The sequence below is a fragment of the Lathamus discolor genome, chromosome 10 (assembly GCF_037157495.1).
Source record: "Lathamus discolor isolate bLatDis1 chromosome 10, bLatDis1.hap1, whole genome shotgun sequence".
Taxonomy (NCBI): Eukaryota; Metazoa; Chordata; class Aves; order Psittaciformes; family Psittacidae; genus Lathamus; species Lathamus discolor.
Genome location: NC_088893.1, coordinates 7,716,459 through 7,730,171, shown reverse-complemented (window position 1 = coordinate 7,730,171; position 13,713 = coordinate 7,716,459). Strand labels below are relative to the sequence as shown.

The 13,713-nt window shown below is 44.6% G+C and overlaps 1 protein-coding gene across 1 annotated transcript in view; it reads left to right on the top strand.

Annotated features, from left to right (window-relative positions):
* The window catches only part of NRG2 (neuregulin 2), an 84,508-nt gene that overhangs the window by 53,575 nt on the left and 17,220 nt on the right, over window positions 1–13,713 (top strand). The window contains exon 7 of the mRNA XM_065690529.1: window positions 7,225–7,301. Within this exon, the coding sequence (XP_065546601.1) occupies window positions 7,225–7,301 (77 nt within the window). The remainder of the gene's footprint in view (window positions 1–7,224; window positions 7,302–13,713) is intronic.

Below are 13,713 nucleotides of genomic sequence, written 5' to 3'. Positions count from 1 at the left end.
AAGCCTTAATTCTTTACTTGCAGATGATGAAATTATTCCCTTTCTGATAAGTCCCAAGGTACCAATTGCTAAAATCTGTTGATAATTGAATGGGTGTATGTGGAAGAGCAGCAAAGTGTTAACCAAAACGAGGTGCTTTGAAGGTCTGCACTGTCACTACTCATCTGCCAGAAAAGACCCTTCTGTCTTAACAGGAACTCAGGGGACCCAAATGCCTTCCACACAGTACAGAAACTTCTGATCTTACTGCTTGAGGAGATATCTGGATGCTCAGTCTCCTTGAGTGTTTTTATCATCAAATCATAGACTGAAGATAAGAAATCCTGGCTTTTGAAGTGCTGAATTTTAGAGTTTCTGGACTCTAGAAGATAATAGTTATTAAGGAATGTAGAAGCATTTGAACTGGACATAGTATTTCTCATTAAATGGCTTTTCCAGTAACAGAGATGATTCTTGGGGAAGGCTGACAATGAATAAACAAACTTTGCATTTGTCTGCCTGCGAACTAGCAGAGTGCTGGAATGTTTCACAGCTGCTTTGTTGCAGCAAGACAGGAGATCTGCTGTTGTGGTTTGTGAAAGGTACAATGGTACAGATTCAGAGGAGAAACGAGAGGAGGCAAAGAGGGAGGCTTTGACCTGCATTTCTGACCTCTGTAGCATGGGAGCTAGCCTTGGTGCTCCAGCCACACCATGTCTCTGAGACAGGAGCGTGCAGATCAATAGGTTCTTCTGCACACAACCTCTTCAAATGTCTCAGAGATCAAACGAGCTGCATGAGCATCTAGAACCAGGAACAACACGTAGGTCCATGCAGTTTACCCACTCTGCTGTTCTGATTAGAGACAGTAGGGTCTGGGGGGTGTCTTCTGGCACCAAGTGCCAGCTTGTAGTCCTAAGCACCTGTAGGGTGCTTAGTTTATTCTAGCACCTGGACACCCATTCATGTTACTAGCCTTTCCAGTAGTGGCTATCAGAATCTTTTAGTGTTCTTTCCTACCTGTCACCATCCTGTATCACCTTCCTGGGCTGGATTTCATGGTTTGCAGCTGCCCACAAACATAGAAGATCCTTCCTGTAGATTTTAACTTGGCACTCCAGAGCAAAATGAGCAGCTAGGTTCTCAATGATTTCTTCTTGTGAAGTGGCTCATGCTTGATTTGTTACAGATATCCTCCGAATTGGCATGTGGCCTTTTTTTATTAACAGGCTTCCCAGAAACATGTTTTTCCTGGTCTTTTAAATTCTGGGGAACACACTGTTTGCCTGTAAAGCCACTTTCTCTGTCCTCTTTCAATACTCTTCAGCTGGACTTTGAATGCTCTCTTCACAGGAGAAAGCCCAAACAGACTTGCAGCTCTTCCAGAAATTGTCTTTTTTTGGATTGTGTGCTTCCATAATTTTGTCCTTAATTTGAAGGAAATTCTACACATGCTAGTGTCAAAGGAAACCTGAACATGATACAATCTGTGCTGTTATCCCAACTCTACAAACAGACCAGCTGGAAGTTGGATGGGAGAAGTGTGATTTGCCTCAGATATCCTGCAAATTGTCAGCATAAACCCAGGAAACAACTGAGCTACACACATACAGAATTCACTCAACAGTAAATTGAAAAGCCCCAGGCTCTTGTTGACAGGAAGAATTTCTTGATCCTTCTCCACACCATTTTGCTCAGACAAACCTTACGAGCTGGCCTGGTTTCTCACCATAACTGTGGGGAAGTGGTGAGTCTGAGTAGAACAAATTCCGGTGTCTGCAGAAGGGATGCTCACAAGCATGTCTCAAGGTCTTCAGCTGGTCTGGGACACAGGAGAACAGTGGCTGGTTTGTTGTGTCTACCTCAATATAGTGCTTGGGATGGCAAGCAGCCTCCGATCTTGGGTCTGCCTTGGTCCTGCAGCCCACTGGGTTTTTGGCACAACCTAGAGCAGTTTGAGGCTGCTCTAATCTTTTATTCCTGGGTGCCATGCAAAATTACTCCTTTTTCCAGTTAGGTCTTGGCACATGTTTTCTAACATTGGGTCTTCTCAACCAAACAAAGAAGCAAAACCAAGTCTCATCACTGCACAGTCCTTTCTGCCCACTTAAATGAGCTTCATGATTCATTTGTGTGGTGGATGCAGTCAAAGCAGCTAGTACCATGGGCCAGGATCTTCCTAAGTTGCATGGAATCAGAAGACATAGAGCTTTATAGAACAGCATCTGCTCTTTGTGTTGGACTAGTTGTGCTTGCAACAGTCAGGTTGAAGGATTTACAAATGCCGACAGATAAACACTGTCTGGGTTTGAGCTGACAGCATTGCATTACATCAGAGAGTGAGGTCAGGGGCCTGGAGGACCTCAGACAAAAAGTGAAAGTCAAGGAGAGAAAAACAAGCAAAACAAAGTGAAGGAGAAAAGATCAAATAATTTTTAAGCCAGTTGATGTATGCAAATCGCCAGTTTACAAAACAGCGCGTTCACCTCCTGGAGGCCTCCTCCGTGTATGTTGTTTCCTGCAGGTTTTCCCAGGAGATAGGAAAGATTATTCGGAAGGGTTAGCCACATTGCCAGGCTGCATGTGCTGTCCAGAGCAGCATTCAAAGGGGTAAACAGGCTGATCCTGTTCTCCCTGCAGCACAGCTTGCTCAGCTCCCCTGTAATGCCAGTTGCTGCGCCACCCCTCTTGATAACTCTACTGATAGGTCAGCACAAGCTGCACATTGCACAGACACAAGGGTGTCTCTTTGTCATGGATATATAAGCAGTTCTGTGGGGAGGTGTTGCAATGTCCTTGGAAATGAAGAGCCCACAGTGTTGAGCTAGGGGTGAAAATGTCCACATCCTGTTCCAAACCTCCTGAATCAGCCAGGACTCATTCATTGAGTCCTGCATGCTGTTTAGAGTGGGTGATGAGATTAGCTACCTTTTCAGGTTCAAGTAGCCCACCTATGAATCCCATTTAAAGTGTCTTTTTTAGTGCACATGTAACTATAGCAGACCCTTGAGCACCATCAGTGTGAAAACTGATCCTGCAACAGTGAGGCTCAGAAAAGACAACAGCACAGAACCTGCTGAGTTCCCACAGCTCGGTTGGAGCTGCACTGTTGTCCTCACTGAGCTCATAGGTGGGTGTCCCTGCAGTTTGGACTCTACTGTACAGCAAACATGCCTTGATTAGCTGCTCTGGATAAGGCCTCTGAATTTATTCTGGTTGCCTTCTTTTCTTCCCATCAGTGATTTTGTGGAGTTCAGCCTTTTGTGGCTCTCCAGAACCTGATCATCTGGGACTGGTCAGGGGACAATGACAGAACTGTCTTCTTTTTCAGCCCTTCACACAACTAAGCAACATGCATGAAACATTTCTCCACTTGCTGTATCAGTGCATTGTGTCTTTTTTGCTGCAGCTTCTCCTTAGCCTGTTATTTTGAAGCACCTGCTCCTTCACATTCTTCTGTAACATGGATTGCATTATGAGAGCTACCAAATTCGGCACACTTTAATTAAGATCTTGGGGAGCAAAGGAAATGTGCCAACCCTTGAAGATTTAGATCAACTGCTGGGCAGAAAGAGTGTTGCTTCCAGCAGGAAACATTATGATAATGGTGTTATTAATTAATAGTAGCAAATAATAATTAACAATGATTCTTGCTCTGCCCAGATACGGGACAAAAGGTCAAAGCTTCTCAATTTTCATAAAAAAGTGCTCTGCAAACAACACAGAAATGGGTCATTCAAACCATTTTGGCTTGTACTTTTCAAGGTGCTTTATTTGTCTGATCATCTTACTGCAGTTTTCTTTACCACGTAAATAAATTCATCCTGAACGCAAGAACAGAACTTTGTGGACGTTTTCGATATGGACTTAAAAAAAAAAAAGTCTTAAGCAATTGATCAAAACTGAAAGCAACAACAGAATCTGGACATAAAAATCTTGGCAGTCTTGGGGTTGTCCACACAGACTACAGAGGGGACGAGGTGCTGTCTGCAAGAGGTTGGTGCAGCCTTGTACTTCCCCAAGATGGGTCTTGCAGGCCCAGCTTTGTCCGCTTCCCTTGGCCTTTGAGGAAAGACATTTTTGTCCTCCAACACACCACTGAGCTGACCAGGAAAAAGTCTTCCATCTGTGTAGTCTCTGCAAGAGCTTTCAAAAGTAGGAGGGACCCTGTTTTGCTGGTATAGCCATCCAAAACCTCTTGACTAGGGTCAAATGTGTGGGAAGAAGGATGCCATGATCAAAGACCGTCTCATGCCTCTCGAACTTGGTTCGACTTTCAGATAAATATATAACTTTCAGATATATATATATTCAGATATATATATATAGATATATATATAGATATATAACTTTCAGATATATCCCTCAGGGCATGTGCTTGGCCACTGGAGAACTGCCCAGAAGTCCTTACCCCAGGTTGCAGATCCTGCATGCAGAAGGGGTCCTTTCCGTTGTTCTTCCTGTCCTGACAGGGAGACTCATGTGCCATGTACACTGGAAATTTCATGTCTAGAGCCATAGTAATGAATAACAAACCGTCTTCACCAGCTTACAACTATGAGACAGATGAAAAAAAGGGATCATGAGCACTGCAGGCTTTCAAAGGTCTGCTGGTCACTGTTGATGCAAGCAACCTTGTTTATGAGGAATCAGGACCCAGGGATGCCAGAGTGTTTTGACAGCTTGTATACTAGCTTGGGAGGTGACAGAAGGTGCTCGTGTTCATGAAGGTTTATTTTCTGTCACTTTTCCCACTGCTGATTCACTAGTAGCTAAAGATGAAAAGCCTGAGTTGTCCTAGACACAGACAAGACTGTTGTCTACTGCCTTCTGTCTAGCAAGATCTTCTCCCCACCCACACTAGGCTGACTGCAGCGATATGATAAAGGGCTATATGGTAGCTGTCACAGCATCAAAGCTTCTTTGACACTCTTCTGTTTTGCTTTTACACTTCTCACCAATTTCTTTCTCTGGGTTTTTATTTCCTTCCACCATTTTGCACATAATTTCCAGTCTTCCTTAATGGCATGCAGCTTCAGTCACAGTGAAGTTCCAGCCTTGGCTGACCTTTTGCAGATGTGCACCTGAGATAGTTTAAACGTTTTTTAGACAAAGTGCCCTTTTTGAGGTGGGTAGGACATTTGCTTCATTCAGCAGCACCAGAGACGCTTCAGAGGTCTCACAACATATGTGTAATCTCAGATCCCAGACAAATGGACAGCACATTGCAAGCTAAACCGCATACCTTTGAAGATCCTGTGGATAAATTCATGACTCTCCCAGTCGTGATGAATAAACTTCAAAAAAGATTGGGAAGATGCCTTCTATTTTGGATGCCTCATTCAAACCCCAATGGAATCTCTTAAAGGTTGCTCCAAAGTTGTGCTTCCATAGTGATATCCTTGTGAGTCTGCATCACCCAACTGCCTCAGGTTTGTGCTCTTTGATTGCCCACAAGGCATCCTCTTCAATCCACTCCCCAGCACCAGCGTCCTCTGTTTCATCGTGGGGAAGGTCAACAAGTCTCATTCATGTCTGATGGTAACCTCTTGGGCTGGGCTTTCCTTGGGAGCTGTCTGGGCTCCCTGGCACTGAAACAATGTTGCTGGTATGTCTCCCTTCCCTGTGCTCCAAGATGAATGTCCAGGAATGAGAAAAGAGGGTGAATTTTTCAAGGATATCTGCCTGACCAGGGAGAGACATTTCCGGTTTCAAAAGTTACTTGGATACCAAAAAACTGAAGCGGATGACAGGGGAGTTTAGTGAAGCCTCATGCAAAGCCATGCCTTTAAGTTGTCCCCAAGCAGTTCAGGGTGCACAAATAGTCCAGCACACTCCCATATGGAAGTGTTAGCACAGGTCCTGGAAGCCAAATGCTATGTAGCATAGAAAACAGGTTTAGTCATGGGCACTGAGGGTGCACCAGCTTTTTTGTTCAGTGCAGACCTACCGAAACTGCAGTGAAAACCAGCAAGAAACCAAATTCCAAAGTCACGTCAGTCATGGAGTGTCTAGCAAAGCTTTCTTCTGTGAGAGGGACAGCAGGTGATATGTCCCCCTGGACCCTGCCTTGAAGAACTGGAAAATGCATTCTTTAGGGGAAAGGTTTGGAGCTGTGGAGGTGATGAGGTGGAGAAAGGCAGTAGATGGGATGAAGAGATTACGCAGCTTTTTATTGGCTATCTTCTCCTTGGATCATGCTGGATTCAGAGCTGTGTCTTAAGCTCAGAAAAGGGAGAGTTCAGTTGGGGAGGGAGGCAGTTATAAAACAAGCACGTAAGAGCTGTGACGTCAAGAAACATAGGGATAACTTTGAGTGACTATCCAAGGAGGCCAGAAGATGTGAAGGGAGGAAGAGAGATACGTTCCTGATGGAGAAGTGCTTGACCACCCCTGGCTGAGCTCCCATTGCCTCCCAGGTTCAACCTTGGTTGCTGGTGTGTCACAGCGCAGAGGGCGCAAGTGCTGCTGCACTGAGTGTGGTCCAGCAGCTCCTGCTGCACCCCTGCATTGTCCCCCTGCTCCCCAGACCTGGCTCAGCCTGCAGGCTGCTCTGAATAGCACATGCCTGGCAGCCCTCATCCATAGGGCACCATCTCCACCACTACAGCATCATGCTGAGGTACAACTGGTGCCCCATGAGCTGTCGCATCTCCGTCCATCACATAACTTTCAGGAATACCCTGAGAGCCTCTCAACTGGGCAGCAAATGAGACCTGTTGGGTTCAGCTTTCTTCTCTATCCCTGTCTCTCTGTTAACACAGAGACTTTGCACATGCTTCCTCTCTAATGGCAACCTTTTTCCCTGGAGCATCCTGTGGGTACTTCTGGGGTAATGATGGGAAGATGCTTGCCACACACAATGCTCGCTGTCGCCTGAGCAGCTACTCACCTCTCTGGGGTGCCTCTTGCCAGTCTTGTCTAGGTAGCAGTTCCAAGGAGAGCCTCTGAAAGTAGCATCCAGCCCATCTCAGTCTTCCTGCCAGCAGGTGCTTCTAACAGGTGAGAAGGAAGGAGGCAGGCAGAGGAGGAAAGAAGGGGTTTGGCTGGCTGCTTGAAGACCCAAGCCAAAGAATAGAGCTGGAATGCTGATGCTGCAGGTGCCTGGTTAAAGCAAAGTGAAGAATAAATGTGCTCATAAAGCCTTTATTTTTTCCATTCATCACAATGCACTTTTTATTTCTGACCTTAGCCTCGAGAATGGTGCCAGACATGTTCTGTGATTTCTCCCCTTTTCCCCTCCAGATGTCCAAACGGATTCTTCGGACAGAGATGTTTGGAGAAACTGCCTTTGCGATTGTACATGCCAGATCCTAAGCAAAGTATGTTTGAAGACAAAAAATGCACCACACTACTTAAAACCTCCCGGGCACAGCGGTGGATGTAGAGTGGTCTAGTCAGGGATGGCTCTTGGTGTCAGCTTTGGGTTAGGGCTTAGGGATGCAGGTAAGGGTGAAGGCTGAGAGCAGATGGATAGGAGTCATGGCAAGGATCAGAAGGGGCCTTAGTATGGTCTGTTTGGGTGTCATTTTGCTATCTTGTTTCTCTCTTTCTGGTTTTCTTTCTTTCGGTAGGTGTCCGATCGAATTCACAGGAGACCGGTGTCAGCATTTCGCAATGGTCAGCTTCTCCAGTATGTCTCTTTCTACTTCTCTCTCTGCCTGGTTGTTGTAGCTCTGTGTCGTGTCCTTAAAGCAGGTTCTTCTGTTCTCCCAGAGCCCTCTTCCTGTCTTGTGCACTCCCAGCTCTGCTTGGCCATAAGAGGAGCTGCAGTCATGTCCAAGAGGAGAATCAGGGCTCGTTGTTACCTCCTATTTGTTAGAATGGGTTCTGCTTTCATTTCTGATTGAACTGAATGTTGCTTGCTCTTTTCATGCAAAAAGCAAATAAGGCACAAGTTCATGTGGTGTGCTGTGTGAGAACAGTCTGTGTGATAAGCTGTATCTAGTAGCATTACTGCCTCAGGATGGACTGTGTTGTGCAGTGGAAGAGAAGAACATTTTCCCATGACTTGAGAGTGGTTGTGTGAGTCTAATTTGTACCAACTCTGGAAATCACAGCGAGGGCTGTAATGAACTTTCCCCTGAGGTGAGGTTGTGTTTCTGTCTCCAGAAGCTAAACCAAGCATCAGTTGCCGTTCAGATGACATGGTTGGAGACTGCATCCTGGAGCACACCCAAAGGTCTGGACAGGGCACATACGCACGCCTGGAACCCCAGAGGTCATGTTGGTGGCTGCCACTGTCAGGGCTTCCCACACCTCAGTGCCACGCAGCGTGTGGGCTTAATCTGCTGACTGGGCATCTCAGATTATATCCCTCCCAGACACAGAGATGTTCCTTTCTCCCCTAGGGGCCTGGACAGCTTTGCATATGGGTTATGTCTATCTACAGTGATTGATCTTTTAACCTTGTATTCAGTGGGTGTAAATACTCTAAAGCCCTTGCACTTAGTCTTTCCCAGTTTCTAGTTTTCAGTTCCTATAGAGTCTAGGTGTCCACAAATGCCTCACGTATAGACACCATTCGTTCGAGACAGGTAATTTTCCTGGGTCCATATTCATACAGTGTCCCAGCATCAGTGGGACCCTGCTCTGGATAAGGACTGACCTGAAAGGAGGTGCAGCTAAAGGGCAGGAAATCAGACACAGTGACCCTTTGTGTGCCCTATCCTGACTCCATGCTGGCTGCTTGGGCCACCACAGATGGTGGTTTTGAAGAGGCTTTTTTAAAAGAGCCACAAATGAGGCTTTAATTAATGAGAACCAGACAAAAAATGCCTTTCCGTGATGACTCCTTGATGGCCAGTACCCCCTCTCCCATGCTATGTAAGAAAACCTGCAGTCCTCATCCTGAACTGGCAATAGCAGCCGTCTCAGTAGCACGTGCTAATAGCTGGTACGTGCTGGCATTAGTCTTCCTTCTACTAGAGAGTATACAGACAAGATGCAAATGGCCTTTGCGAGGCCCCTGGGACAGCTTGATGTTTTTGCATTGCCTTTTGTTCCAAATTGGCTTCCGAAGTTGAAACCTCCATTGATGTGTTCTTTCAGACTGAAACATCCAAGTAAACTCTTTTTAAAATGACAAAACAAGCTGTTCTCTTTTGATCTTTAACCTAGCGCAAAAAGGTTTCCTTCCAGACAGCAGTGGGATGCTTGCCCAGTGAAGCTGATGGGTTTCATGAGATGGTGTCCAACAAGCTTGAACATTATTTCTACCATGCTGCAAAACCAAAATGGGTGAAAATGACTTTTATGTCAGGAAAAACACTTTTCAGAACATTAATGGCTAGAGTAATAAGCTTGTGTTTCTTCCCCAGCCTGCAGAATCCAGCTTTTTATGGGAATGAGATTTGTTTAAATTTTATTTGTGTGTTAGAGGAACAATGCCAGCTTTGAAACAGACACATGTACTTTTCCTTGCCTAAATTCTGCTTTAATCACAGGATAGTAAGGTAAAAACAGCTTAACAATCCAGGGTACCTGTCTGAACTTGGATAAAAATCATCTAAGAAGATGATTCATATGTTTTTATAGCTGTTTTCACTTTCAGGTCACAGTTGGGTAACATACACAGCAGCAGCACCACAGAAAAGCATGCACTGAACTTGCTGTTCTTCTGAATAGGGGAGGCATTTCACTTGAGTCTGGACTGTGCAAATGCTTACTTTCTACTTTAATCAATAATTAGGGCACAGTAGAAGTTGCTGTTGCTCTATAATTCACTCAGTGCTTCATTCTAAGTGGGTTCTGACAGGTCAAAAGCTGAAATAGATTAAATGAGGTTCAGGCATTTCCACTGAAAATAAAATAGCTCTGTCCTGATTCATGTTTTGAGATCATTGCCAGCACTTGACAGATACTTAAATAGTAAATAATGACACCTTGTTTTAAATGCATTTTGGGTATTTTAGGTTTTAAAGCCTAGATCTGAGCCTTCTGATTCTTTAACATAGATATTAAATATTACAGTATGACTTTCAGTAGGTACATCCCACGGCTGAGCCAGAGTCTCTGCAGAGTGAACTAAATTTAAGATGTTGTTCTGAAAAGATATGGCAGTTGATTTGCTGAATTTGGGCCACAGATGGAGATGGTGCAGCATCCCAGCATCATGCCAGATGTTGTGCATCTTCCTTCTGGGAGCAGCTTCCTATCTCACTGATTTAAACCCTTATTCAGGTTTTGCTGAGGTAAAGCTTCCCATGTTCCTTAGGAGTTCAGGCTGTCTTTGTGTGGTTGACAGGTAGATCTGGAGGTTTAATTTAATCCGATTTTCCGAAATACCTGCTACACCACTGCAATTATGAATATGAAAATCAGATGCATTTAAATAGATTTTCTTGCATGTGATGTTTCTCTATGTTGTTACAACCATATGACCAACCAGCAACCAGTTACTGGTTGTACCTGCCAGACATACTGGACATATGGAGAGAAACTCACTAGGAATTGTATCATTGGGCTTATTACTGTATTATCGAAGACCTCCCAGCCTGTCCCAGCTCAGCCCTTATTAGGTGGTTGGTTCCTATCTGCTTATAAAGAGTTTACATTTTATTTTGCTCACACTATAATACAAATGTGATGGGAAATGTGCTGAGATACTGCAGAAAACAAAAACGAAGCATGCTAAAGCTTATGTAAGAAAATACATGCAAACATCATTGCTCTGACCTAGCAAGGTGCCACTTCTGAGTAGAGCTCCGGTACCTGTGTCAGTTCTCTAAGCCTGCCTTTACACTAAGCTTGCATTAGTCTAAGCCACCCTGACAGTATTTTCTAGCAAGACTCATACCATAAGGAGATCTAAGGCAGCACATTTCTTCTGCTCAGCAGTGACTAGGTATGTGTAGACAGTCGGCTACCATCAGTTAGCAGATGGACAATAACCTGGTAAGTAGCAGCAGCACAGATGAGGGGTTGTCAACACTGGTGCATAGTAATCCCCATCACAAAAGTATGGGCAAAGTCTCAGGGAAACTTAAAAGCTGTGTCCTGTTTATCGTAGGTCAGTTTTAGGACGCAGTATGTCAAATGGCTTTCCTACATTCATGAAACCTTAAAACTACTACTCCAGAGGTACTGAAGGTGGTGAGTACAAACTTGCAAGTTTAGCTGTCAGATGTCACTCCCAGAGCCCTGGTACAGGTACCTGCAGTCACAGATTACCTGTGTCTGGCTGTCCATGCACTAGTGAGAACAGAAGTTGAAAACACCGAACTGTTGATCCACAGCATTAGTACCTTGGGACCATTTTGCCTTTGCAGTCAGATCTTCGTGTCTGCTGGCACACGTGGGTGAAAAGTTCGGCAATGTCAGAAGAGCCAGGAACTCTAATATGAGACCCTCTAGTGGGCACTACAGACTCAGTTGACACTTGTCTCCCGAGTTCAGCTTCAGAGGCACATCTATGGCTTGCAGTGCTTTCCAGAAGACAGAAGCATGTCCAAAATCATCCTTCCTTGTCAGAAACCTTATTTTTAAACCTGTTCTGGCACCTGTATTTCATAGCTGCCTGTTCTACCTCTAGTTCTCTCTTCTACAAGAAAGTTTTTAGGTCTTTGTAAAACCCTGCTGGAAGTTTACCAATAAACCACCCAGCTTTGGGCTGGTTGTAAAGGTTTTGTAAACCACGTTAGCAGCTATTTCACTCCTGGTGGTGCTGAAATACTGCAAGTTAAACATTGTGAGTGAGAACATTTATTCCTTGCCTAAGTCTGCACATTTGGATTCTCTCCACTTGCAGTTTATGGAACAATTTAGAAATTTGGGATGAATTTTTATGTTCATGCTTGCCTCTTGTCTGCGGAATCTGAAATTTCATCTTAACTTTGCTATTTATTCATCTCCCAAAATAATTGTCACTGATCTGGAGGACAAATGTCATAACCATTTATCTTCTTGTTTAGTGAAACGTTTTAATTTTCTACTGTGTGACCTCATTACAGTTGAAGTCTGCAGCCTGCCTGTAAACGGCCTGGAACAGAGCTGACATTCTTACACAATGATTTCTAGCATATTCTGCATTTTTACCCCGTATTTAATTCTTGCTTTCTTTACAAATTGAATTTTAGTTTGGGGTTGGAGTCTTTCTACTGGCCTGCTTTGGAAGCACAGAGCAGCATTTTCTGCTATGTATTGGGAGAGCAGCCTTTGTCTTCAACTTTGGGATCTCCTAAGGGTCTGCTATTTAGGCATCAAATCCCTTTCTCAAAGGGGACATAAAAAGCCCATTTTGTTGCAAGGTACTCAGTCATTTGGAAACATGGAAGAGAAGAGCTTGAGCTGAGAAATCAGTCTTGTAGTTGCAGACTATCTGGTCAGCTCTGCTTGCAGCAGACACTGATACGAAAGCAGATCCCAAGTTCCCAGCTTGATATGTCTCCCAGGACTCTCTAACTGAAGCCATCAAAAGTTGAGTGCGATGGGTCTGGCTCCTGATCCGTTTGCTGTGTGTCATGACATTTGCCTTGCACAGGCGTTACAGATTCTTTCCAACAACAGATGATGAGCACAGGTATTTCTGAGATGAGAACCACCATCTGTTCTGAGCATCCACCGCACCGTCACTGGCATGATCTATGTAATGATCTCAGCAGCATGATTCCTGCCCTACCATAGCACATTTAGTGTAGATTGGATGTCTGAGTCTTCCCACCAGTCATTCTTTCCAAGGAAATTGCTCTCATGGAGCCTATCTAGCCAGAAAAACATGAACTTTTTCTACTTGCAATGTCTGTATCAGGCTCACTGGGCTGGAAACAGAATTGCATGTTCCCACAGTGGCTCACAAACTGGCTCCAGTGCTGCTGACTAAACCACTGTGGAAGCAGAACAGTGGAGGTTTATTGAGTGAGAGGCTTCTTATTTTTCTGAGGGATGGTCCCATTCACTCTGAAGTCACCAGCATGCAGCGGAGGGGTGTTGGTCTGTTGGTCATCACCCTGCATGTAAAAGTGACCTTATTGACAGATAGGGTTTGGGCATTTGCTTCTCACACTGAGGTGAAGATCCCTGTGGGATCATTTATCCCAGAGGCATAAACTTGCCACTTCAAGCTCTACTGGAAAGGTCTAGATCTCAATTTCAGCTTTACTGTTCACTTCGTTCAATTACACGTTCAATTCATTTATTCAGCAGCAGTTTCCTGCCTGTTGCGATATGAAAACAAGTGGAAGAATACTTCTGTTTTTACCTACTTTCTGTTTCCTCCTCCACCTTTTGCTCCTCTGAGCCCTAAAACAATATTTAGCAGCTTTTTATATTCCACAGACATTCTGCAGCTTCTTTTCAATGACACAGTCACTGCTGACCACTTAATTACAGGGCAATGACTATGCTGTGGTGCAGCTGGGTAATTACAGGGCTTTTGTGGTTTATCATAACAGGGTTATTCGTCTCCCCTTGATGGCAGGACAGGTTACCCTTTAGGATCTTCTGAAGTTAATTGCATGCTAATCCGCATCAGGTTACTAACACTCTGCTGTTACGTGTCTGGACCCTTGAGGCCTACAGATTTCTCTATTTGTTTATTTTTATTATAGAGTACTGGACAAGCTAAATGGCTGTGCAGTTTATGGAAAGTTTGCTAACATTCTGTACGTGGAGATCCCATGTATTGCCCAGCCCTTAACATGAGCATAATGTCCTCTGTCCCCAGCATCACAGGACTGTCTTGCATTGCTCCCTGTACCCCTGGGGGAAGCCTGGAGCAAGGTACTGCAAGTATTA